The sequence below is a fragment of the Protopterus annectens genome, chromosome 12.part0 (genome assembly GCF_019279795.1).
Source record: "Protopterus annectens isolate FY-2018-M chromosome 12.part0, PAN1.0, whole genome shotgun sequence".
Taxonomy (NCBI): Eukaryota; Metazoa; Chordata; order Ceratodontiformes; family Protopteridae; genus Protopterus; species Protopterus annectens.
This window is the reverse complement of record NC_056746.1, coordinates 1,142,497,425-1,142,525,183: the sequence shown is the minus strand read 5'-3', so window position 1 is coordinate 1,142,525,183 and position 27,759 is coordinate 1,142,497,425. Positions and strand designations below refer to the sequence as shown.

The 27,759-nt window shown below is 44.1% G+C and overlaps 1 protein-coding gene across 1 annotated transcript in view; it reads right to left on the bottom strand.

The window, feature by feature from the left end:
- LOC122817033 (trichohyalin-like) overlaps positions 1–27,759 on the bottom strand; it is a 1,834,860-nt gene that overhangs the window by 1,187,229 nt on the left and 619,872 nt on the right. Inside the window, exon 3 of the mRNA XM_044090165.1 lies at positions 9,331–9,502. Coding sequence (XP_043946100.1) covers positions 9,331–9,502 — 172 coding nt within the window. The remainder of the gene's footprint in view (positions 1–9,330; positions 9,503–27,759) is intronic.

Sequence of the window (27,759 nt, the reverse complement as noted above, 5' to 3'; positions counted from 1 at the left end):
AAAAATATGTCTCAGTTCCTGCACTTCCGTGCTTTTAGTCTGGAGGGCCCTGAAGAGGTCAGCAGCAGCTGTACCAAACAAGTCTTTATTGTCTAGAGGACCGTACAGGAGTTTAGATTTTATATCATCAGGAAGTGGCTGTAATCTAAGCCAAGAGTATCTCCTGACGACAGATCCAGAGGGTGCAGCCCTGGATGAAGCTTCTATGGCATCATAACTATACTTAATGGAGTGTTTGGTTACCTGGGTGCAGGAATTCAAAAGAGTGGCTATCTTAGTCTTGGCTGGGGAGTCTGGGATCTCCCCCAATTGTTTCACCACATCTGCCATCACAGCCAGAGATTATTTGGCCATATGTGTTTGGTAGTTGATGGTTCTTACTGCTAAGGTGGCAGAGGTGGATACTTTTTTTCCCAGATGCTCCATCAGTCTGCTGTCTTCACCTGAGGGCAGTAGAGAGGTGGAGGGAAGTAATTTAGAAGTTTTATCAGCAGCCACAGTAATAACTGAAAGGTCTGTGGATGGGGCTTTGTACAGGAATTTTGCTTCATCAGGGGCCTTACAGAATCTATCTGGCCATTTGGGTGCAGGGGCTGCAAAGGCGCATCTCACAGCAGAAGCAATTTGAGAGAAATAAGTGAAAGATTCATCATCCGATGAATCCTCTTCTCCAGAGTAGAAGTCAGGAGCAGGTCCCTTAGGGGTAGAGGCTGAAGGGGCCTGGGCCGGAGTCAGCACCTGACATAAGGCCAGGAAGGCGTTTAGAAGACCTTGGGTGAAAGCCTCCCAGTCTGGAGGCTGTTCGACAGAAGTAATAGACAGAGGCTGAGAAATATTCTTAGTCTTTTGTTTTCTCTTTTATGTGACTCCGATGACGAAGAATCGGATAAACAATGAAGTGTAGGAGGACTGGATGGCACTCCACAACGTCAGAGGTTATACTTTCTCGCACAACAATCTGGGAGACCCCACATGGACCCTCAGAAATTATGAGCCTAGGTTCCCCCTCGGTGACCAAATCAGACACCTGCGAATCCCTCTGGGACATGACCTCTGGTATTATGCCGGCTTCCTCCAGGCAATCCACCAAAGGAAGATCAGAAGACTCCAGCTTGGACTCCGGGCCTTCACCGGCCTCAAGAGGTATGGCTGGAGTGCTGGGAGCAGCAGTCGGTTCAGGTCTAGACTTTTTCACCTTCTTGACTGGATGCTCGTCCGAGGAACCCAGCATTGGATCCATACGAGAAGCTAACCATTTAACCCTCCGATTCTCTAGGTAGAGTTTCAATGCTGATAAAGCAGCTTCTAAGGGTTTTGGGGACAAAGGCCTGAGAAATACTACAGCTGGTATGGTAGTGTTCTTGGCACAAGAAAAACAGGCAGAGCTCATGCGAGTCCTTATGTGAAATTTGCCTTTCACACCTACACCTGCCCTTCCTACCTGACATGAACCCAAAGCAGTAGCAAGCAAATAATACACAAATAACCCTATGGGGTACTTATCTGAAGTCGGATGGTGCGAAATCACTTTCTTAAAAGGCGACGACCGGAGCTGGCACTCACACAGGTGGCAGAAAAGTTCTGAAGAAGAGGCATGCTGACGTCCGCTTTATACCAGACGTCCGTTTACAATGGGCGTCCAAAAAAGGAGTCACGGTACGCCGCACGCACCCTAGCGGTAGCATTTAAATTTTGTATAATGGCCTGACGTACAAGAGTTCACCAGAGGTAAACTCCCTGATGTTATGGATACAGAAACATATGAATAGAAGGACATCGCTAGTTTGCAAAGTATCACGGGCAAATAGTTCTTCAAAAGTTTCAGACATCGAGCTGAATAAATGCCTGTGGACTTTAGTCCTGCTATTGCTGAGAAGGACCTTCTCATCTCAAATTAAATATTACTATTTAGAGTTCTTTTTTTCAGGAAAACAATCTGCAACCCAAAACCAAAAATAATGCATTTTTTCACCCAAGAAAGAGATTAAGTTACCAAAGCCAATGAGAACATACCACCTATCCATGCACCCACAACCTCTTTTCCCATTTTTGCACATGGGGTGAGGGTGCCACATCAGTAGTGACAAGTGGGGCAGAATCATTAAAAAGGAAAATCAACTGGAGGGGTTCGTAATATATGAAATGGGCCATAAGAAGCAGTCAGAAGTCAGTGGCAGCAGCCAAAATACTGGAGTGCATCTGTAAGGTGGTAAGACCCCAGAAGCAATGCTCCCATTCTGCCAAACCTTGTTCAGGCGACACCATTAGTTCTGTGTATACTTCTGGATACAAGACGAGGAAAGAGACATCAGACAGCTGAAAAAGTCATCTGAAGTATACTGGAAAAGAAAGGATATGATCAGTGAAGCTTTTTATCACTACACATTAGTGGGGGACAGTGACATGATACTTGGGGAAAAAGATGACATCAGGGACATGTAAAATGGTCATTCCGACCTGACAGAGTAGAGGGCACAGCTGCAGACTACAAAAGCAAACTACTCCATGGATCTGGGAAATTTGTTCTTCAAAGAGTGAGTTGTAAATCCCTGCAATGGACTGATTGAATGGGCAGTGGAAAGGGAATCTAGAGATGTTCAAGAAGGCTTGAAGAATGTATGGGAAGAAAATAATGCAAAGGAGACCATGTTTAACGCTCTTAAAAAGCAGAACAGATAGGTTTACTGTCTCCTTTTAACATCTACTTCCTTTAACAGTGGAAGGATTGAAAGACTCACAATTCTTACATGTAACTCTGAAATACCACACACCTCATTAGTACAGTGGTAAGTATCCCCACCTGTCATGTGGGAGACAGGGGTTTGATTCCCTGACAAGGAGACAGCTTGTGGTTTGGCAGCTGATGTAGAGGTTTAAGCCTGTGAGCTCTAGTTTCTGTGGTACAGGGTTGGATTCCCTTGGCCCTCATTTGCCTGCTGTGTGACCTTCAGTAAATCACTTAACCAGACACTGCTAAAGGTCGCCCTAAAAAGGAACTGTGTGTCCAGTGGGCTTACATGGTTAAGAAATGGGTATTACTAATGTCTATTCCCACCACCTATTACCTGACAAAGCTGGAGGCAGCACTAGAGCTAGGGTGGAGAGAAGGGGGAAGCCACCCCAGGTGCAAAGTGTTGGGGGACATGATCATCAGATGTCTTCAGTACATTATCTACATTTCAATACAATATTGCATTTGTGGGCTGAACTGAAGTCCTTTATCACTCTATGTATGGCATAAAAGTACAGTTTTGTACCTACCATAAATGTAGATGTTCGAAGATCCACATTGCTGCAGTCCTTACACTTGGGTAGTCCGCTGTCCTCGGTCGGCCCGAATATCAAAGTATAAGGCTGACGTCGGTCAAGGCGCATTTGACTGACATCAGGACGTCAGGGTACAAATGCGCATGACCGACGCCATATCCTCAGTCTTTTCTTGCCCCAGATGTCAGAAGACCCTAAAAAGAAAGGTCAAAACCAAAAGACAGCAAACAACCAACCAACCACCCTTGCACTAAAAATATGTACAATATATACAATATACACCATATTGACAACCCAACCCACACAACCGCCTCTAACTACAGACGGGAAGGAGGGAGGGTAAATTGGACTGCAGCAATGTGGATCTTCGAACATCTACATTTATGGTAGGTACAAAACTGTACTATGTTCTTCATCTCACATTGCTGCAGTCCTTACACTTGGGTAGAATCCCAAAGCAGAGGTAAGGGAGGATGGCAAAACTATAATGAAGCAGGAGCTGCCAAAATGCCCTGCAAAATAGCAGTGGCAAAACCAGCCCTAGATTTAGAATAAAGTGGAAGGTGATAATGCCTAGAGAAAGTATGCACTGAACTCCAAGTAGCTGCCTCCAAAATATCTTTAGTTGCCACCCCCCTTAAAAAGCTGTCAAGTGGCAGTAGCCCTAGTGGAATGAGGCCTAATCCCAGCTGGAATCTCCTTGCCATGATGGGAATAACAGAAAGCAATGCAAAACCCAATCCACTTAGAAATAGTTTGTTTTGACACAGGCTTGCCCTGAGAACTCAAAGCAAAAGAAACAAATAACTGCTGAGACTGCCTGAACCCTTTAGTTCTGTCCAAATAATATCGCAACTGCCTGTGTACATCTAAAGTGTGCAAAATCTTTTCCCCTTTATTTTGGGGATTTGCATAAAAAGTAGGCAAATGAATAGTTTGGTTTAAAGCCACACTAGAAACCACTTTAGGCATAAAGGAAGGATTAGTACGTAAAGATACCCTGTCCTTATGGAAAATTAAGAAAGGCTCAACCGCCATAAGGGCCTGCAATTCAGAAACCCTTCTTGCAGAGGTAATGGCCAACAAAAAGCAGTCTTCCATGATAAATATTTCAACTCGGTAGTAGCTGCAGGCTCAAAAGGTTGTAGAGTGAGTTTCTCCAACACAAAATTGAGATCCCAAGCAGGAGTAGGAGCTCTACGTGGGGGTCTTATATTCTTTGCCCTCTAAGAAATTGCTTGAACAAAGGATGAGAAAACAATGGTGGGTCACAATCATAGTGAGCCGAAATTGCTGCAGCATGAACCTTAATAGAAGAGAAGGACAAACCTTTGTCCAGTAACTCAGTAAGATATTGAAGAGCCACACTTAAATTAGGCTCAGAAACATCAAAATCCTTTGCTGCACTCCAAAATAAAAATCTCTTCCATTTATCTGCGTACACTTTCCTTGTACTAGGCCTTCTAGCTTCCAAAATAACATTCAAAACTTGCTGTGGAAGTTGAGACCCACTATGGTTCAAAACAGAATATGCCAGGCTGTTAGGTGAAGAGAGTGAAGCTTGACATTGAGCAAATGACTGTCCTCCTGAGACAACAGGTGTGGAATCAAGGCAAAGGCCATGGAGGCTCCGTACCAGGCTTCTCAGTAATGGGTACCAATGCTGTCGAGGCCAATCTGGAGCTATCAAAATCATCCTTGGCTTGTCCTGTCTGGCCTTTAGTAGTACCTTTGGGAGGAGAGGCAGAGGTGGAAAGGCATACACATGAAGATTGCTCCAATTGAAAGAAAGAGCATCCACTTTCCAAGCTGTGGGATGAAACCTTTTGTGCAAAACTTTGGCAGCTGGTGGTTTAGTGGAGAAGCGAACAGATCTATGTCTGGAGTTCCCCATGACACTGTCAATTTCTGAAATACATGAGGATCCAATTTCCACTCGTGGGGATCCATAATTAGATCTGCTCAACACATCTGCTAAGGAGTTCTGTGCTCCCGGCAGAAACCTTGCCTGAAGATTTAGCTGTAAACTGAGAGCAGTCTCCCACAAAATCATTGCTTGCCTGCATAGAGGATAAGAATGTGTTCCCCTTGCTTGTTGATGTACCATATGACAGTTGTGTTGTCTGTTAGAATCAACACCTGCCCTGGAAGAAGTAAATCCTTGAAAGCTATTAATGCAAACTGGACTGCTAACATCTCCTTCAAGTTGATATGTAGATGTTGTAGTCTGGCAGGCCACTTGTCTTGTATCCACTTTCCATTCAGATGAGCTCCCCAAGCTTTGTCTGAGGCATCTGTCGTTAGAATCTGACTCGCCTCTGGCCGGGTCACAGAGAGTCCCTTGTTTAGGTGACATTCCTGAGCCCACCACAACAATTCCTTTTGAATGCAAGGTATTATTTGAATGACAGTGTCCAGATCCTGGCAGTGCTGTGTCCATACATTTTGAGATACCATTGTAACTTCCTCATATGCAGTTTGGCATTGGGAAGCACCAGAATACAAGATGCCATGAACCCCAAGGCTTGAAGGACTGTCCTTGCAGTCAGCCTGGACTGATGAGACAATTGATGAAAGTAAAGGGAAAGATTCTTTTGTTTGTCCGGGGTCAAAAAGGCCATCTGGGATGCTGTATTCAGTCTTACACCCAGAAAGCACATGTCCTGAGAGGGTACTAGACTGGACTTTATTTCGTTCACAGAATACCCCAGGCATCTTAGCACTGCTATCACATATTCCAAATGATGAAGAAGCTCGTCCCTTCCTTGAGCCAGAATCAGGCAATCGTCCAAATAAGGATATCTCTGTATTCCTTTTAGCCTGAGGAAAGCTATCACTGGACCCAGAACTTTCGTGAACACTCTGGGCGCAGTAGATAAGCCAAAGGGCAATGCAGAGAACTGATAATGAGAAGTCCCAGCCCGAAAACGCAGATACTTCCTGCAACTCAGTCTGATAGGAACATGAAGGTAAGCCTCCTTGAGATCCAAAGTTACCATCCAATGATCTTTGCCCAGCAGAGGTAAAAGCTGTTGTAACGTCAACATTTTGAACTTGGGAATGTCCAGATAAGTGTTGAGGATAGATAAATCCAAAATTGGTCTCCACGTGTTCCCTTTCTTTGGTACTAGGAACAGGCGAGAATAAAATCCTAGGCCCACTTCTGGCATAGGGACCGGTTGTATGGCCCCTATTTGAAGTAACAGAGAAATTTGTTTGTGAGCCTCTATTCTTTGCTGAGGAGGAACGTCTGGCATGCCTTTGAAAGGAGGCAAGGTATGGAAATAAAACCTGTAACCATGGTGTATGATATCCAATACCCATCTGTCTTGGGTAATTAAACTCCAATTTTCCTTGAAAAGTGCCAACCTTCCTCCCAAAGGTGCTGCCAGACGAGAAGGCTCTGGCAGCTGAAAAGGTAGGTCATTGGGTCTGTTTACGAAAGGACTGACCCCTGCCCTCACCAAGACTGTGCAGGTGAACTCCCTGTTCTAGGCCTGAAAGAGACCTGAGCTCTGCCCCTACCACGTCTAGATCTACCCCTAGACTGGGAATCATAAGAAGGATACGCCCGCCCCTTGGTAGGCGAATTTCTACTAAACTTCGGAGGCTGAACCTGCAAAAAATCTTTAACAGTCTGCATAGACTTAGCCTTGTCTTCCATTTTCTTTAAGACTGCCTCAACAGGAGAACCAAACAACACATCAGATTGTAAAGGAGCATCTAAAATCCTTGTCTTAACATGGTCAGATAAATTCTGATCCCTCAGCCAGGCGTGCCTGCGAAGAACTGACCCAGTGGCAGCCACCCTAGACGAGGCCTGTACAGCATCAAAACCACATTGCAAAGAATGCTTACCCACCTGTTCAGAAACATGTACTAAATCTTGTAACTCTTTACACTCAATACCTTCCGCCAGAGCATCTACCTTAGACTTCAATTGTGAAAGGAGATAGTTTTGGTATTTCAACATGTGAAACTGGCAATTCAAAGCCCTCATAGCTAGGGTGGAAGAAGTATAAACTTTCTTTCCCCATCTATCCAAAGCCCTGGCCTCTTTATCTGGAGGAACCGGATTTTTGACAACAGAAGCCTTAACACCCTTAGGCCCCTGACTAACAGTTTCTGGGTCTGCCCTAGGACTCTTAAAAGATACTTATGAGCTTCAGGCACCCTGTAATACCTATCCGGTTTAACAGGAGCAGGAGGCAAAGAATCAGGATTAAGAGAAGCCTCTGCAAACACATCTTCCACAACATCCAGAACAGGAGGTATAGCCAAAGGCCTATGCTGGGGTAAAAACAAAAATTTCCTAAGCCTTTTCCTGGAATCAGAGAAGTCCTGACCTTCCCACTTAAAATGCTCCCTCATGGAATGAAGAGTCTCTGAAAAAGAAAAATCCTCAGGAGGAGAAGCAGAAGGAGTAGAATCATCCACATCAGAATCAGAATAAGGAGAATACTCCTGCAAGTCTTCAGCCGAAGACTCTGAAACATCCGAAGCCTGCTCAAAACTCCTAGCTCAGGTTCCACCCTAGGTCTCTTATCAGGAGGGGGCAAAGAACCTCTAATCAAAGTAATCAAATCTTCTGCCATTTTAAGCATATGCTTCTTGGGCACAGATCCTGAAGAACTAGGGGTGACCCCAACTGAAGCTAAACCTGGCCTGCCTCTGGGAGAAGCCTTGGAAACAGAAGGAGAGGGCCTAACCACCCTAGGAAGGGAGGGGAGTACAGTAACCTGAGAAGCCCCTTCAGCCTGACCTGCCTCCTGAGAGGCCACATCCTGCAATAACAAAGTCTCTCCCTGGGACTCCAGAGAAACCTCCGGCGGAACCACCGGCTCCACCGACACCTGTAAAGATCCGGCGTCCGGTACGGACGGCTCTTCTAGCCTAGGCTTAGCTGCTTTGTCCTTGCGCTTCTTCGAAGAAGCGGGCGTCGGAGCATCCGACGGCATTTTATAATTGCACCGCTTCCCGAAGACTAACCTGGCACAATCTAACCTTCTCTTTATAGTGCGCTTATTGAATCTAGCACAAGAGCGACACCCAACAACGTCGTGCTCAGGCCCTAAACAAGGAATACACAAAGTATGATAATCTCTATGCGGTATCTGTTTCCCACAAGAAATACAGTTATTCACTTTTTCTGACATCCGGTAAACCACTGAGGCAAGAAAAACTAAAATATTCCCAACGGGTACTTAGCCAACTTTGACTCGGTCTGAAACTCATTGAAAAATTTCAGAACGCCGAACGGCACTTGCAACGCTGCTTCTGCATCGGACCATGCGGCAAAAAAGACTGAGGATATGACGTCGGTCATGCGCATTTGTACCCTGACGTCCTGATGTCAGTCAAATGCGCCTTGACCGACGTCAGCCTTATACTTTGATATTCGGGCCGACCGAGGACAGCGGACTACCCAAGTGTAAGGACTGCAGCAATGTGAGATGAAGAACATCTGTATCACACTGCTTGCTACATTGTAAATTTGTAAATTCTAATTAATTAACTGTACATTATGGCAGTGTGCTACAGTTTAATAAGGTGTAAAAGATGACACAGTTTAAAAGGTATAATGGTTAAGATGTTTACCTCACAGACACACATCTATAAAAAAAGAGTTTTTTTTCCAAAAAGTCCAGACCAGAAATGAAGAGATTTAGCACTGTGTGGTTGACTGTAGCAGCTATGTGATATAAATGTAGCAAGCAGTTACTAGTGCTGAGAGCCTTTTTTTTTTGGCTACACAACTTGAGGGAGACAACACATCAGGGGATGGCACTAGGCACCAGAATACCAAGCTTCACCTCTGGCAGGAGGTGCAACAGTGTTTCATTCTTCACAACCACTAGTCAGGCACTGAAGTGCATTTTTTAAAGAAGGTAAAATGACTTTATAAGTTATACATTAAGATGTTCTACAGGAATACAAAGTATGTATTATAAGCTACTACTCCTACACCTGAAAATTTTTTTAAAGCTTTTCATGATACTACATTAGTTCTAGCTCCACATTAACTCCAAAAAAATGCTATCTTACTAACAAGACCACACTTACCACTGGTGCTTCCTCATCCTGCAATCCTTCCTTTCTTAACTGTATCCTTTCCAGCGGCCGTATGTAAGGGCTATCCCAACAAAACCATTCATCATAGCGATGATTCCAACGTTTGAAATGGACAAGCACCTTTCCTTCCTCATAATCAATATCTTCTATAGTACCAGCGTACCTACACAAACCGAAAATCAAAATATACATCAACATTTCAGTTCACACTGAGCATAAAGTTGTTTTTTCCAAGAAGAAAAAAGTACAGTTTTGTACCTACCATAAATGTAGATGTCCGATAGGTATGCATCTGCAGTCATCACATATGGGTTGTCCTGCCTCAGGCAGCCCTTCGGTCGGCCGGATTCCAAAGTCTGGGTCCGGCGTTGACTGATGTCGCCCTTTCCCCGACGTCAGAGCGCCTGGGGTATAAAAGTGTCAGCCGACGCCATCTTCCTCAGTGTTTCTTGCCCCAGATGCCAGGTGCCCTCAAAGGAAGGCTAAATTTGGAGAAATGCAATAAATTCCAAACATGCACAGAAATATATATATGTGTGTGTATATATATATATATATATATATATATATATATATATATATAAAACAAATACACCATAATTGATAACCCCAGCTAGCTAAGAGAGGGAATATGTCCTTCAAGGATGCATCTGCAGTCATCACATATCGGTAGAATACCATAGCCAATCTGGGGGTGGAGGATCTATGTAAAGGATGGTGTAGCTAAAATGCCCTGCAGGACTGCCGTAGCAAAGCCTGCTCTGGATCTGGAATATAAAGGTAAATTGTAATGCTTGGAAAATGTATGCACGGAGCTCCATGTAGCAGCTTCTAGAATGTCCTTGGTAGCCACCCCTCTTAAGAAGGCTGTGGAGGTGGCAGTGGTTCTGGTGGAATGAGGTCTAATGTTAGCTGGCAAGTTATTCCATGAAAGGAATAACAAAAACAAATGCAATTCCCTATCCATTTTGAAATTGTCTGTTTGGAAATTGCTTTTCCTTGTGCACCAGCAGCATATGCTACCAACAGCTGGTCAGTTTTTCTGTAGCTTTTAGTTCTGTCCAAGTAGTAGCGCAACTGTCTGTGTATGTCCAGGGTGTGCAGAAGTTTCTCCCCTTTGTTTTGTGGATTTGGAAAGAAGGTAGGCAGGTGAATAGCTTGGTTTAATGAGATCCTGGATACCACCTTTGGCATAAATGAAGGATTGGTTCGCAATGAGACTCTGTCCTGATGAAAAATAAGAAATGGCTGTACTGCCATGAGGGCCTGTAACTCGGATACTCTTCTTGCTGAGGTTATGGCCAGAAGGAAGGCAGTCTTCCAAGACAGGAACTGTAGTTCCGCAGATGCTGCTGGTTCAAAGGGAGGCAGAGTTAGTTTTTCCAACACGAAGTTAAGGTCCCAAGTAGGCACTGGGGGTTTCCTTGGAGGATTGATGTTTTTAATTCCTCTTAGAAACGGTCTTAGGAGAGGATGAGAAAAGACAGGTGGATCAGTATTGTACTCTGCTGAAATTGCTGAAGCATGAATTTTAATGGAAGAGTAAGACAGGCCATTGTGGAGCATTTCTGCCAAGTATTCCAGGATATGCGCCATGTTCATCACTGTTGCATCTAGGCCCTTTGTGGTGCTCCAAGTGTGAAATCTTTTCCATTTTGCTGAATATGCCTTTCTTGTGGAAGGCCGGCGAGCTTCCATGATGATATCCTTCACTCTCTTGGATAGGTTATCCTGAGGAGGAGTCAAGGTATTTTCCAGGCTGTTAGTTGCAAGGTTTTCAGGTTGAAATGCAGAGTTTTGTAATTGTGCTGTGTCAGGAGAAGTGGGCATTGAGGAAGAGGCCATGGTTTCGTGCGTGACATGCTCTTTAACAGTGGGTACCAGTGCTGTCTTGGCCAGTCCGGAGCTATCAGAATCACTTTTGGCTGCTCTGTCCTGATCTTCAGTAAGACCTTGGTCATTAATGGAAGAGGTGGAAATGCATACACTGTTAGAGTTCTCCAGCTGAAAGAGAGGGCGTCCACTTTCCATGCTTGTGGGTGGTATGTCCTTGAGCAGAATTTCTTCAGCTGATGATTGTGGGGGGAGGCAAAAAGATCTATGTCCGGCCTTCCCCATGATAGTGTTATCTGTAGGAAGATGTCTGGGTGCAGTATCCATTCGTGCGCATCCATGATATTTCTGCTTAAGCCGTCCGCCAGTATATTGTCTTTTCCTGGCACAAACTGGGATTGCAGCTCTATACTGAGTTTCAAGGAAAGTTCCCATAGATTCATTGCCAGTCTGCAAAGAGGGTAGGAATGGGTGCCTCCTTGCTTGTTTATGTACCACATAACTGTGGTGTTCTCTGTCCTTATTAGCAGGTGGCCTTGATGCAGAAAGAGTTTGAAGGCCTCGACTGCATGCATCACTGCCAGCATTTCCTTTTGGTTTATGTGCATGCATAGCTCCCTTTGTGACCATAGTCCTTGAATACATCTGCCCTCCATATGTGCTCCCCAACCGTGGTCTGAAGCGTCCATTGTAATGGTTTGGCTGGCTATTGGTTTGCTGAAGGGCAGACCCCTGTTTGACTGGCTTGCTTGAGCCCACCACAGAAATTCCTTTTGGAGGCATGGAATGAGTGGGATCAAAGTTTCTAAGCTGTGACTGTGCTGAGTCCATAAACTCCTTAGGTACCATTGTAGTTTCCTCATATGCAGCCTTGCCTGTGGAATCAGAAGAATGCAAGATGCCATGTAACACAGGGCCTGCAGAATTTTCCTTGCAGTCAGCTGAGTTTGTCTTGTCAGATTCTTGAAGTAATCCGGTAGTTGTCTTTGTTTTTCTTCTGTGAGAAAAGCCATTTGGGTGGTTGTGTCTAGATCCGCACCCAGAAAAGTTATTCTTTGGGATGGAACAAGTCTTGATTTGTGAATGTTGACTGTATATCCCAAGGCCTGCAGTAGGTGGATGGCATAACTCAAGTCCTTTACCAAAGTTTGTTGGCTGTCCGCTTGTATAAGGCAGTCGTCCAGATATGGGTATATTTGAATCCCCTGAAGTCTGCAGTGTGCAATTACTGATGCCAGGCATTTCGTGAATACTCTGGGCAGTAGATAAGCCAAAGGGCAATGCTGAGAATTGATAATGCTCTGAACCTGCAAGAAATCTGAGGTGTCTTCTGCAACTTTGTCTGATAGGGACATGCAGGTATGCCTCCTTGAGGTCTAGAGTCACCAGCCAAGACCCCTTGCCCAGCATGGGAAGGAGTTGCTGTAGAGTCAGCATTTTGAATTTTGGCACAATGAGATAAGTATTCAGTGCGGACAAGTCGAGAATAGGCCTCCATTGATTTTCTTTTCTTGGAACAAGGAATAGTCTGGAATAAAATCATTGGCCTTGTTCTGAAAGAGGAACCTTTTCTATAGCTTTCATTTGCATTAAGTTGGAGATTTGTTTCAAAGCCTCTGCCCTTTGATTTGGTGGCAGTTCTGGCATGCCTTTTCTTTTTGGCAATGTGTGGAAATGGAACCTGTATCCTTTGTCTATTATTTGCAGTGTCCATTTGTCTCCTGTAATACTGTGCCAATTTTCTGAGAATAAAGAAAGCTTTCCGCCCAAAGGTGCTTCTAATTGAGCCCTGGTTGGCGGAGTCAAAGCAAAGTCATTGAGTCTGACCTTGTGTAGCAGTTGTAGGTCCTGCACTACCTCTCTGGTTGGGAGGCTGCCATTGACGTCCTCTGTAGGAGCCTCTAGCTTGGCCTCTACCTCTGGCACGCCTGTTCTTGCCTCTCTGAAATCTTTCTGTGTCCGGAAAGGACCAATTCTTGGTAGGCTAATTTCTGCTGAATCTTGGTGGTTGGACTTGTAGAAAATCTTTGACTGTTTGTACAGATTTTGCCTTTTCCTCAAATTTCTTTAAGACCTCCTGAGCAGTGGAGCCAAATAACTTTTGCTTCTCCAGTGGAGCATCCAGAAGCTTAGCTTTAACATGGTCTGACAAAGATTGTTCCTTCAGCCAAGCATGCCTACGTATGACTGCACCTGTCATAGCTGACCTACATGAAGCTTCCAATGCATCATAACCACACTGCAAGAAATGGTTGCTAACCTGCTGGGAGTTATGTACCAGATCCTGAAGTGATTTGCGATCTAGGGGTTCAGGTGAAGACAGCTTCTTATGCAATTCATCTAACAAATACTCTTGGTACTGTATCATATGAAATTGACAATTTAATGCCCTCATAGAAAGAGTAGCAGAAGTATACACTTTTTTATCCCATCTCTCTAAAGCCCTGGACTCCCTTTCAGAGGGGAGTGGATTTTTAGTAGTGGCAGCTGCAACCCCTTTAGGGCCCTGGGAAATAGTTTCTGGATCAGCAGAGTGGGCCTTGTAAAGAAAATGATGTGAGTCCGGGACCCTGTAGTACCTATCGGGTTTGACAGGGGCCGGAGAAAGAGTGTCAGGGGTTATGCTAGACTCAGAGTACACATCATCAATGACATTCAAAACAGGAGGAATAGCCAAAGGTCTATGCTGAGGTAAATGCAGAAAAGTTCTTAATCTTTTCCTGGAATCAGAGAATTCCTGGCCCTGCCATTTGAAATGCTCTCTCATAGTGTGAAGGGTCTCCCCGAAGGATAGTTCTTCAGGAGGGGAGGCCGAGGGGATGGATTCCTCTGCATCAGAATCCTCGTAGGCCGAAAAAACCTCCTCCTGGTAGTCCGAGAGAGCAGAGCCATCAGAGGCCTCCTCTGAGGAGTGGGGATCAGAGAGCTCAACCCTGGGCCTTTTGTCTAGAGGAGGCTGAGAGCCCCTGTCCGGATGGGGTTGAGAGCCCCTAATTAAGGAAATAAGGTCCTCTGCCAAAGTTAGAATCTGTGAACTTGTAGAGGGTCCCTGAGGAACAACCCTGGGAGGCATAGCTTTTGTGTGTTTAGCAGCTTTAGCCCTGGTGAATGCCTTTATGGACATGGATGCAGGAGGCCTGGCTGCACCATGTGCTGGTGTAGTTTTGTCTAGAGGAATGGTGTCGGAAGTTTCCAAGACACCAGTTTCTGAAGGAAATTCAATAACCGACTCAGCAGGGGCCTCCGGGGCCGAGGTTGTCGGTTGAGCGGTTTCGGGGGTCGGAAGTACCAAGGACTCGGTTTCAGCCGAGACAGAGACACTCGCGGTAGGCCTGGCCGTGGTTTCAGCCGAAACCGCGGCCCGCGTGTGTCGGTCCTTGTCCTTCCGTTTCATTGTTAAATGTGAAGTCGGAGTCTCCGACGGCATATTGTTCGAAAAACTAGCCCCAAAAAATTCCTCTGCAAACTCCGCCCGACGTCTAAGAGTGCGTCGGTTGAAGGAAGCACAGGCTGAACAGGCCGAGACGTCGTGGTCTGGGCCTAGGCAGGGGAGGCAGTAAGAGTGGAAATCCTTATGAGGTATTTGTTTCCCACAAGTTAAGCAATTATTAACTTTATCTGACATCGGCTGAGGCAAGAAAGAGTCCCCAACGGGGTACTTAGCTTTTGAAGTCTTCGGTAGCTGAATTACAGGAGCTGGCCGACCGGCACTTGCGAACTGCTTCTGCTTCGGGCACCACGTGGCAAGAAAGACTGAGGAAGATGGCGTCGGCTGACGCTTTTATACCCCAGGCGCTCTGACGTCGGGGAAAGGGCGACATCAGCCGAAGCCGGACCCAGACTTTGGAATCCGGCCGACCGAAGGGCTGCCTGAGGCAGGACAACCCATATGTGATGACTGCAGATGCATCCTTGAAGGACATTAAAGGTATCTGTATGTACACACAACAAAGGAGAAGAATGACAGACATGCTACACACACACACACACACACACACACACACACACACACACACACACACACACACACACACACCTGTGTGTATGAATGCAAGTTCAAAATTTAAATAAACAAAATAATAAATGATTTTGGGACACAACTAAACAAAAAGCATTAGGCCAACTACCAGACATTAATGTTTCTGAGCTCCTGAATGAGGCTTAAGTACACAATCAACTTTCTCCTTGGATCAGTGTATAAGACCTATAAAAGAAAACCTTCTAATTACATATTTGCTTTTCAAAGAAAAAAATAAAAATATGCCTATAAAAATATACATAAACTTGACAAGTACAGACAGGTGACCAATCTTAAAGAAGTGAAATGCAGCTGATACCACTTTTAAAAGTATGGTACAAAGGAAAATATTACTAAACTACCAGCTGTATGGTGAAGAGGTTCTTATCCAGAATGCACCCCAGATGACCTGGGTTTGACTAGCAATCTAGGCTTGGGAGGAATTTGCTAGGGAGAAATCGGAATAAGCACATAACACTGACTTATCAACCAAAGGAAAGAGAGCTAGTGAATTTAAGTCTCATGAAGTCCAACTAAGGAAAGACCCACAAGTGTAGCTCTTGTATCAGCGATGTCCTACAGGCAAAAGTTAGCCAAACAGTGCACAGCCTCTCTGCAACTGAGCATCCTTGGCATGTAAAAGTATGCACTCAGACTAACAGCACAGAATGTATTGCATCATACTATCTGGTCAACACAGAGTTGGAGGAAGCATCTAAAAATGTTCTTCTCCTCCTCCTATCACGTGACAGCTATGATTTCTGGCTCTCAATACCACCCACCTAAATCTTATATCCCAAGAGCTAAATGGAACAAAAGGGAATGATGACATGATAATCATATGGAGGAAGACAGGCCAAGTAGTTATTAAAAAAATACCACTAAAATTTCATAAAGTAGGTCTGTATAAGGCTTCATAACAATATATGACTGCAGTCATTCATGTCTCCAGTCCCTCAAAACACATGGGTATAAGCACTTGCAAAGGGTCTAGCCATTGGCACAGATTTCTCCAAACTTATATAACGACTCCCTTTGATGCTCCCCACTGGCTGTCCATGCATCTATGCAAACAATGCAGGGAGGGACTTGGCATTTCAGAGACAGATCACATCCTAGTAAGAAACAGTAACTTTTTCTATGCCTAATGCACAGCACACTGAGCCTCCCACCCCTTGCAAAAAATTAGAATATGTACATTAAGTAGTCTATCCGACTAAAGTACAGTTGTGTACACTTAACATAAATGTAGATGTTCGAGTGTATTCACTTTTTCAATCATTACATTTGGGTAATCTGCTGGCAGGTTGCCCTCAGTCGGCCTGATTAACAAAGTCTTGGGACCAGCGTCGGTTGCTGTCCCTTCTTCCATGACGTCAGGTTGTCAGGAGTATAAAACATGCAGCCGACGCCATTACATCAGTTTTTCTTGCCTCAGATGTTAGGTGCCCTCCAAATGGGGAGCAAATAAAATTAAAAACACAAAAAATATACATCCAATCCCAAAAGCAAATACACTAAAAAAGCTTATAAGCATGGTGAAGGAAAGTATAGGTATAGTCAGAAATAAATAGGGGGCTGGGGGGAGGGTAATCAGGACTGCAACACTGAATACACTCGAACATCTACATTTATGGTAAGTGTACACAATTGTGCTATGTTCTTCGTGTTTCACTGTTGCAGTCATTACATTTGGGTAGATTCCCAAAGCTATGGCAGGGTGGAGGAAATTATACAGCATTAGGACCAGATATAAGGTCCTGCAGGACAGCAGTGGCAAAGCCAGCTCTGGATATAGAGAAGATGGTAGATGGTAATGTTTGGTGAACGTATGAACTGAGCTCCAGGTAGCAGCTTCGAGAATGCCTCTGGTAGGAACACCTTTGAAAAAGGGTGTAGAAGTAGATGCACCCCTGGTGGAATGAGATCTGATCCCCAGGGGGATAGTTTTGCCATGGTGCATATAGCAGTAACGAATACAATGGCTTATCCATTTGGAAATGGTCCGCTTTGAAATAGCCTTTCCCTCTGCCCCTGCAGCAAATGCCACCAGTAGTTGTTCAGATTTTCTTTGAGATTTTGTCCTGTTTAAGTAAAATCTAAGTTGTCTGTGTACATCCAATGAATGCAGAATCCGTTCCCCCTTGTTCTGTGGATTGGGAAAGAAAGTTGGCAAATGAATGGTCCGATTAAGAGCCACACTGGATACCACCTTAGGCATGAAGGATGAATTGGTCCTGAGAGACACCCTGTCCGCATGAAAAATGATGAAAGGCTTCACTGCCATAAGAGCCTGTAATTCGGAAATCCTTCTAGCTGAAATGACTGCTAAAAGGAAAGCTGTTTTCCAGGATAGAAATTTTAAGTCTGCAGTAGCAGCTGACTCGAAAGGAGGGAGAGTGAGTATTTCCAGTACAAAATTGAGGTCCCAGGCAGGGGTTGGAGCTCTCTTAGGTGGTCTTAAGTTTTTGGCCCCTCTGAGATACTGCTTTAGCAGAGGATGAGAAAAGAGGGGAGGGTCTGTGCTGTAATGAGCTGAAATAGCTGACGCATGGATTTTTATGGAAGAAAAGGACAAGCCCTTGTGAAGCATCTCAGTTAAGTATTTTTAAAATCTGAGGAATATTGGGCACTGCTGTGCTTATTCCTTGTGATTGATTCCAGGCACAGAATCTTTTCCATTTGTCAGCATAAGATTTTCTAGTACTAAGCCTTCTTGCCTCCAAAATGACATCCAGTACAGGTTTGCTGAGGGATGCTAAGGGTGAACTTAGGTGATTAGCCACACTGCCACATTCAAAGTTTGAAGCTGAGTGTGCAGAATTTGGTTGTTCTGCTGAGACAGCAAGTAAAGTGTCTGAGGCAGGTGCCACAATGGAAGGTGTGACACATTGCGCAGGAGTGGGTACCAGTGTTGGCGAGGCCAGTCTGGAGCAATCAAAATCATTTTTGGTTTGTCCTGTTTGACTTTTAGTAGAACTTTGGAGAGCAGAGGCAGTGGGGGAAAGGCATAGACTGATAGGTTTTTCCAGCTGAAGGATAGAGCATCCACTTTCTAGGCTTTTTTGTGAGGAGTACTTTTGCAGAATTTGTCCAACTGATATTTCTGGGGTGAGGCAAAAAGATCTATGTCTGGACTTCCCCATTTGTGTGCCAACATGTTGAAAATCTGTGGTTCCAGTTTCCATTCGTGTGGGTCCATGAGATGTCTGCTTAGTTTGTCTGCCAGAGTATTCAGCTTTCCTGGCAGGAATTGAGCTTGTAGTTGTATTTGACAGGTCAAGGCCATGATCCTCAATGCCATGGCTAGTCTGCAAAGGGGGTAGGAATGTGTACCCCCCTGCTTGCTTATGTACCACATAACTGTGGTGTTGTTTGTCTTTATCATTAATTGTCCTGGATAAAGGTAGTCCTTGAAGGCTGTTAGAGCATTCTGTACAGCTAGCATTTCTTTTTGATTGATATGAATGTGCATTTGATTTGGGCTCCATTTGCCCTGAATGCACTTCCCTGCTAGATGAGCCCCCCAAGCATAGTCTGATGCATCTGTAGTTAGGGTTTGGGCAGCAGGGGGTGGAGTGAATGGCAGTCCCTTGTTTTGGTGGAAGGCCACTACCCACCATAGGAACTCTAGTTGCAGGCAAGGTATAATAGGAATCATTGTTTCCAGGCTGTGACAATGTTGACTCCATAAACATTTTAAGTACCACTGAAGTTTCCTCATATGCAGTCTTGCATATGGAATTAGAAGAATGCAGGAGTTCATGAAACCCAAGGCTTGCAGAATTTGTCTTGCAGATAGCAGGGTTTTTGTGGCCACCTGTTTGAAGTAAGTTACCAAATGAATTTGCTTTTCTGGCGTAAGGTAAGCCATCTGGGCAGTTGTAGTCAAGCTTGCACCCAGAAATGTAATTTTTTGAGAGGGTACCAGTTGTGATTTCATTTTGTTTATAGTGTACCCTAGACAAGTTAGAACCCTTTTTTACAAACGCCAGATGTTGTAGAAGAATGTCCTTGTTTTCTGCCTGAATTAGACAATCGTTCAGGTATGGATACATATGAATATTTCTTTGCCTGCAAAATGCAATTACTGGAGCCAGGCACTTTGTGAAGACTCTGGGTGAAGTAGATAAGCCAAGGGGCTGTGCAGAGAACTGGTAATGCAAGTAGCCTGCTTTGAAGGGGAGGCATATTCTGCAAGATTCTCCGATTGGGATATGCAGGTAAGCCTCCAGAGTTACCAACCAGGCATCTTTGCCTAGCATAGGAAGACACTGTTGAAGAGTCAGCATCTTGAATTTTGGAATGTCCAGAAATGTGTTTAGAGTAGATAAGTCCAGAATTGGACGCCATGATTTGTCTTTTCTGGGTACCAGGAAAAGTCTTGAACAAAAACCTTGTCCCTTTTTCTCTTCTGGCACTGGTTGAATAGCCCCCCAATGTTAATGAGGGACAGAACTTGTTTCTGGGCCTCTGCCCACTGATTTGGGGGCAGGTTTGGCCATCCGTTTGGGATTGGCAACGTGTGGAAATGAAATCTATATCCCTGGGATACTATATTTAAGACCCATTTGTCCTGGGTTATAGGTTGCCAGTTTCTTGCATGAAGTGCTTTCCACCCAAAGGGGCGGCTAAAAGGTAAGTGCTTTGTAAGTGTAGAGTGAAGTCATTGAGCCTGCTTACCATAGGGAGGTGTGTTGTTGTTTCCAGATTTGGAGGAGGAGGCACCCCATTGTTTTGTTCTAAAAGTCCCTTGTGACTGAAACCTGGAGCCTTTGGAATGTCTGGGTTTGACTTGAGTGGCTCTCGAAGGAACTGGAAAGGACCAGTTCTTAGTAGGCCAGTGCCTACTAAATGTTAGAGGTTGCACTTGTAAGAAATCTTTCACAGTTTGCATAGATTTAGCTTTATCTTCCATCTTTTTTAAAACTTCTTCAGCCTTATTAGCAAAGAGACTGTCCTGATGTAAAGGAGCATCCAACAATTTTGCTTTAACATGATCAGGCAGAGTTTGCTCTTTGAGCCATGCATGCCTTCTTAGCACAGACCCAGTTACAGCAGCACTGCAAGAGGCCTCCAAAGAATCAAAACCACATTACAAAGTATGTTTTCCAACTTGTTCAGCTGAATGCAATAGATCCTGTAAATCTTTATTTTCCACACAGCCAGAAATTAACATCATTTTCTGTTTTAGCAGTCCCATGATATATGTTGTTAATATTTAAGCATGTGAAATTGACAGTTTAAAGCCCTGCTTGCCAAGCCTGCAGAAGTGTAAACCTTCTTACCCCATCTATCCAGCGCCATGGAATCTCTATCAGAAGGGGTAGGATTTTTAGCAGTAGAAGCCTTAATGCCCTTGGGACCCTGAGAAATGTTTTCAGGATCTGCAATAGGATTTTTGAAAAGGAATTTGTGGAAGTCAGGAACCCTGTAATACCTGTCTGGCTTACAAGGAGCTGGAGGCAGAGAATCAGGAGTCATACTGGACTCTGAAAAAACATCATCAACAATGTCTAGAACAGGAGGTATAGCCAAAAGCCTATGCTGAGGAAGAAGAAGAAAATCCCCAAGTCTCTTTTTCGATTCAGAGAAATCCTGACTTTCCCAGTGGAAATGTTCCCTTAAGGTATGTAAAGTTTCCCCAAAAGAAAAATCCTCAGGGGGAGAAGCAGAAGGAATGGAATCTTCTGCATCAGAGTCCTCATAAGTAGGTATAGACAAATCCTGTTCATTAGAAGAGTCAGAAGAAATAGAATCCTGTTCAGAAGATTGATAATCAATGTCTTGCCTAGGCCTCTTAGAAGGGGGGGGGGGGGTTGACTACCCCTGATCAGAGTAATTAAATCTTCAGCCATTTTGATCATTTGTTTTTTAGGCATAGGGGCCTGCACATGTGGCCCAGGCATCGTTTTTTTAGACATAGGTTTAGATTTTGGCCTTAATTTTGAAGATGGCGTCGGTCTAATATACAAATCTGTAGGCCTAAAAACACCCTCAGAAGCCGGTGCCTGCACAGCGGCTCCGGACCCTTCTACGGTAGAGACATCTGCGGGTTCCATAACTGACGCATCTCGCGGCATACCGGACTCAGAATGGGTCTCAGTAGAGGACTGCGAATCAGAAATAGCAGGTATCAGGGGCTGTGAATGCGCCTCACTGAGTACAGGAGAACTGGCGACTGGCTTAGGAAAAGCGTTGTCGTCAGTTTTGGACCTCGACAGCCTGTCTCTGTCTTTTTCTTTGCGTTTTTTAGGTTTTTTGGTAGTCGGATTGCTAACTGACGACATTTCTGGATAATTAAAAGCGTGAGCCAAAATATTTAGAAGCAAAAATATACCGACATTTAATAGTGCGTTGATTAAATTTAGCACAAAACCGACAGCAAGGTACGTTGTGGTCAGGGCCTAGGCAAGGAATACAGTACAAATGAAAATCCTTATGAGGTATTTGCTTCCCACACGTAATGCAATTATTAACTTTTACTGACATCGGTAAAGAGCAAGAAAAAGTTTCCCCAACAGGGTACTTAGCTTTTTAGTTGAAGACTTTGGTTCTGAAATGCAAAAAACGAAAATTTCAGGAGTCGGCCAACCGGCACTTGCGAACTGCTTCTGCTTCGGGCACCACGCGGCAAGAAAGACTGATGTAATGGCGTCGGCTGCATGTTTTATACCCCTGACGTCATGGAAGAAGGGACAGCAATCGACACAGGACCCAAGACTTTGTTAATCAGGCCGACAGAGGGCAACCTGCCAGCAGATTACCCAAATGTAATGACTGCAACAGTGAAACACGAAGAACATCCGCACACCACAGTTTTTGCTGACATTTATAGAAAATGCCACACTCAAAAAGACACAAAGCATGCAAATAAGCAAAATAATCCAAGCTTGTACCTATTGCAACCTGCTTTCTTCACATCAAACCGCATAATTTTTGTGTTAGAGCTGCATACCTGGCTTACTAACACACAAAAACATTTAGTCACCTATACATACTGCCATTCAGCCACAACAAAACATCAGGGCAAAAGAGCATGGAAGAAACTACTAAGAAAGCCAATATAAAATTAGGAAAAGTGGGACAGAGTTAATAAAAGAAAAAAGGAGTGAAATTATCATGCACTGTTAAGGTGTCTGACTTGCACATCTGACCTAAACTAAGGAAAGGGGTTCCTAACAAAACACCAAGAATGAAGCTCATTATCTACTGTTAAATAAGTGCCTCCAACAACTGCATCATGTCACATCTCCTTCATTCCTATCTACACCATGTCATCTCTCCTTCATTCCTCTCCGCACCATGTCACCTTGCCCTCCATTCCTCTCTACACCATGTCACCTCTCCTTCATTCCTCTCTGCACCATGTCACCTCTCCTTCATTCCTCTCTGCACCATGTCATCTCTCCTTCATTCCTCTCTGCACCATGTCATCTCTCCTTCATTCCTCTCTGCACCATGTCATCTCTCCTTCATTCCTCTCTGCACCATGTCACCTCACCCCATTTCTCTCTGCACCATGTCACCTCACCCCCATTCCTCTCTGCACCATGTCACCTCACCCCCATTCCTCTCTGCATCAGGTCACCTCTCCTTCATTCCTCTCCGCACCATGTCATCTTTCCTTCATTCCACTCTGCACCACGTCATTTCTCCTTCATTCCTCTCTGCACCATGTCATTTCTCCTTCACTCCTCTCTGCACCATGTCACCTCACCTCCATTCCTCTCTGCACAATGTCACCTCTCCTTCATTCCTCTCTGCACCATGTCATCTCTCCTTCATTCCTCTCTGCACCATGCCATCTCTCCATTCTTCTCCGCACCATGTCATTTCTCCTTCATTCCTCTCTGCACCATGTCATCTCTCCCTCATTCCTCTCTGCACCATGTCACCTAAGCCCCCATTCCTCTCTGCATCGTCACCTCTCCTTCATTCCTCTCTGCACCATGTCATCTGTCCCTCATTCCTCTCTGCACCATGTCATCTCTCCCTCATTTCTCTCTGCATCATGTCATCTCTCCCTCATTCCTCTCTGCACCATGTCATCTGTCCCTCATTCCTCTCTGCATCATGTCATCTCGCCCTCATTCCTCTCTGCACCATGTCATCTGTCCCTGATTCCTCTCTGCACCATGTCATCTGTCCCTCATTCCTCTCTGCACCATGTCACCTCTCCTTCATTCCTCTGTGCACCATGCCATCTCTCCATTCTTCTCCGCACCATGTCATCTCTCCCTCATTCCTCTGTGCATCATATCATCTGTCCCTCATTTCTGCATCATCACCTCTCCTTCATTCATCTCTGCACCATGTCATCTGTCCCTCATTCCTCTCTGCACCGTCATCTGTCCCTCATTCCTCTCTGCACCATGTCACCTCTCCTTCATTCCTCTCTGCACCATGCCATCTCTCCATTCTTCTCCGCACCATGTCATCTCTCCCTCATTCCTCTGTGCATCATGTCATCTGTCCCTCATTCCTCTCTGCATCGTCACCTCTCCTTCATTCCTCTCTGCACCATGTCATCTCTCCCTCATTTCTCTCTGCAACGTGTCATCTCTCCCTCATTCCTCTCTGCACCAGATCATCTGTCCCTTATTCCTCTCTGCACCATGTCATCTGTCCCTCATTCCTCTCTGCACCATGTCATCTCTCCCTCATTCCTCTGCACCATGTCACCTCGCCCCCATTCCTCTCTGCACCATGTCATCTCTCCCTCATTCCTCTCTGCACCATGTCATCTGTCCCTCATTCCTCTCTGCACCATGTCATCTGTCCCTCATTCCTCTCTGCACCATGTCATCTCTCCCTCATTCCTCTGCATCATGTCACCTGTCTTTCTTTCCTTTCTCTCTCTCTTTTAAAATGAATGCTTCAGTGCATACTTTTCCTCGCCACTTAAGGCATGCAGATTAGCCCAAATAAAGGCAAATGGAAGCAACCAACAATCTGATGGCATTTGAGTTACATGCCAGAATATCATAATAGTAAAGCCCAATAAATACTAAACAGTGCATGAGCAATGACTTTGAGGTTGCTTAACCAAAGGGGTAAGGGTGCATTCTTTTACCCACAAAAACAGACATATTACAGCTGTGTTAACTTATGATAACAGCAAATGTTTACAAAGATCACTCCTGCAGCAGCCATAACTCCACGGGATGTATCTCGCCAAGGATCTGATGTCCAGTCAGTCTACAAAGCTTTGGGCTCCTCCTCATGCATGGTACACTAGCCATCAGCACAACAGTATATGCAAGCATAGAAGGACGTATGGGCATCCAAAAAAATCAAAGCTTTCTTGCCTAAAGTGTACAGTACAGCCTTAAGCTCTGCAACAATTTATTCAAAATCAGTAAAGATTGCCATGTTATGTTAGAAGGGCAAAGATAAGGTAAAATATCCACCCCAAGCTGAGAAAAGTAGGAAGATGGGAGGGTGCAAACACTGCAACAGTGATACATTTGAGCATATACTGTTACAGTAACTTACATAACTGCGCTACATTCTTCATTAGATCACTGTTGCAGTATAGCTATATGGGACAATTGCCACAGCATAGGAAGAAAGGGCAGATGGTAAAGGTCCAGATTCTAGAAGTTCTTGTAGTATGTTTTTTATAAATCCTGCTCTAGCTCTGGAAATAATCTAGATTGTAATACCTAGTACAGGTATGTACAGAAGATCAAGGAGCTGCATCTAGGATAGATCTAGAGTCATCCCCTTTCGAAAATGTCACAGATGTAGCCACAGGTCTGGTAGAATAAGTTTTGACTTTCTGAGGGAGTTTTTACCGAGGTGTAAGCAACAATGGATTGTTTTAAACAGTCATCTGAAGATGGGTTTGTTTGGATTCTGACTATCTTTTCTTTTTTTTTTTTCCAAAAAAGGAAACAAAAAGCTGGCTAGATTTCCCAAAACATTTAGTTCTGTCCAGTTAAATTCTCAAATGTCTATGTACATCCAAGGTATGCGAGATTCTTTCTCCTCTATTTTGGGGTTCAGGATAGAACACAGGGAGATGAATGATCTGATTCAGACTAAACTCAAAAACATTTAGCATAAAGAAAAGAATGGTTCTAGGACACACCCTATCTTTGCAGAAAATCAGAAAGGGATACATACACATAAGGGCCTGTAATTCACATACTCAACTAGAAGTCAGAACAATAAGTAGAGCAGTCTTCTATGTGAGAAATTTTAAAGAAAAACTGGCTGCAGGTTCATAACAGTCAAGGTTAACTACTCCAATACAAAATTAAGGACCAGTGTGAGCCAGTGGGATATCTAATGATTAGATAGGAATTATTATTTATCCTAGCAGAGTATCTATGACACTGGAGTGCGGGATGGTGATGAATGTCTTTGCAAGGTCTAGATAACTGACGTGCACTGCTTTGCACTCATTCATTGTTGCAGCAACATTTTCGAAGAAGTTGACCAAGTTACATTGGCAGGACCTGCCCTTGAATAATCCAAACTAGGCTGGGTTGAAAATCTGTAGGTTACGTATATCCTTGTTGATTAACTCAGTAACAATCCACTTCATAGCCTTACAGAAGAAACTGGTCAGGCTTACGGGTCTATAACTACTTGGGTCCTCTGAAGTCCCACCTTTGTGCAAGGGAAAGTACATTTGTGTAAAATCTTACTTTATATAGGTGAGGAATACTACAGCAGTAATTCCCTGTCATGGATAGCCCAACATCTGGCCAGTACTCCAAAGTCCAGCGTTGTGCATCAGGCGTATGCTCCCTGGCCAGGAATAAGACATAAAGGTGACATACGTACACTGAATACTCAGAACTGAAGTGCTTCAGGAGAACTTGAGCAACTCCAGGAAAAGGGAGAACATGCACATCCAGAAAAAGAGGAACAGGAGAGAAAACAGGGCAAAGTGGTAAAGACCTCTCAGCCAGTAAAGTGTTCCCAACAGAAGAAAGATAAAAGGGCATGATGGTGGGTCCAAATACTGCATCATTAAAAAGGACATCTGCTGTTATGGTAAGATTTTACACAGCTACACTATGTCCTTTTATATCACTGCTGCAGTATTCATCACCTATGGGACACTACCAAAGCTACTGAATAGGATGGGAGCAGGAAGGCACAGAGGAGCCCTCCATAAACCCAAGAAGGATAGCCCTGGCAAATTCTGTCCTGCCTCTGGAAATAACATCCAACTTGTAATGTTTAGTAAAAGTGTGGAGAAAGGACCAAGTGACAGCTTTAATGATTAATCTAATATCTAAATCCCAGAAGAAACCCCCAGAAGAGGCTACTGCCCTCACAGAAGATGCTCAAACTGAAACAGGAAGTTGTTTACAATGAAAAGAACAAAAGAAAATGGCCTTAAAAATCCAAAAGGAGACGGTTTGCTTAGAAACCATCAAACCCAATGTCCTGGAATAAAAAGAAACAAAAAGCTGCTCAGATTTATTTACAGTTTGATGACCAGGGAGGTCCACTGGGCTCAAGGAGCCTGTTTTCAGGGGAGGCTCGGGGAGAAAAGCTCCGCATTACACAGTTTAGATACATATACAATCATAGTAAAGAAGACACAATTACAATTTCATTCCATGCTAGAGAACAGGAATAAATTCTTTGGTTACATAGTACCTAAACATTTAGGATGGCAGTGGTAACTTAATTGAGAGGGAGAATAAAGACTTAGAAGGAAAAGAGAGAAAAAAATAGAAAAAAAGTTGGGATGGGTTATTTATAATAAGTACAATTATGTTATTTACAATATGTACATTTATGCTAGGTTAGCTTGTACTCAGAGTTAGTCAGGAGTTTAAGGGGTGGATTGATTATTAGGCTAGGCGGGGAGAGTGCAGTTGCATTTCCTGTTACAGAAAAGGTAGGAATGTAGCTGAGTTTTAAAGTTTTCACAAGTCCTTAGAGAGGAAGGAAGAGAATTCCATTTTTAGCTAAGGAAAAGGATATTAGAACCTGAGCAGCAGGACGATTGGGTTTGCGGACAGTGATTAGGTTTTGGTGAGTAGATCTTAGAGTTCTCTGAGGGGTGTAAGGCTGAAGGATGTTGGTTAGTGCTGGGCACTTAGTAGGTTGTAAAATTAGTCTGTGGGCTGTAGTAATTTGTAGATAAGTCTAGATGGTTGGAGAGTTCAAGCCATTTTAACAAATGAAGGGCAGTACAATGATGGGAGGACAATTTGGCTTTGGTTGCAAATTTAGAAATCTTACTATAAAACATACTTCCAATTTGGAGGAGAGAGAGGCAGATAAGTTTGTTAGTAGAGGAGCGCCATACAATAGTGAGTGGAGTAGATAGGTAGTGGCGAGAGTTTGTCTGGTGGAAGGAGAGAGAAAGTGGATGTTTCTGTATAGCATACCAAGTTTTATATGGGTTTTCTTAATGTTTTGCTGGATGCGAGTGTCGAATTTTAGGTGTTCATCAATAGTAACCCCAAGTAGTTTAGCAAAGGGAACAACCTCTACAGTAGAGTTGTTTTGGCTAATAATTTGGAACAAGTTTTTATCAAGAGGGGAAGCTTTTGAGGGAGAGAATAATAGTATTTTGGATTTATTGGCATTTA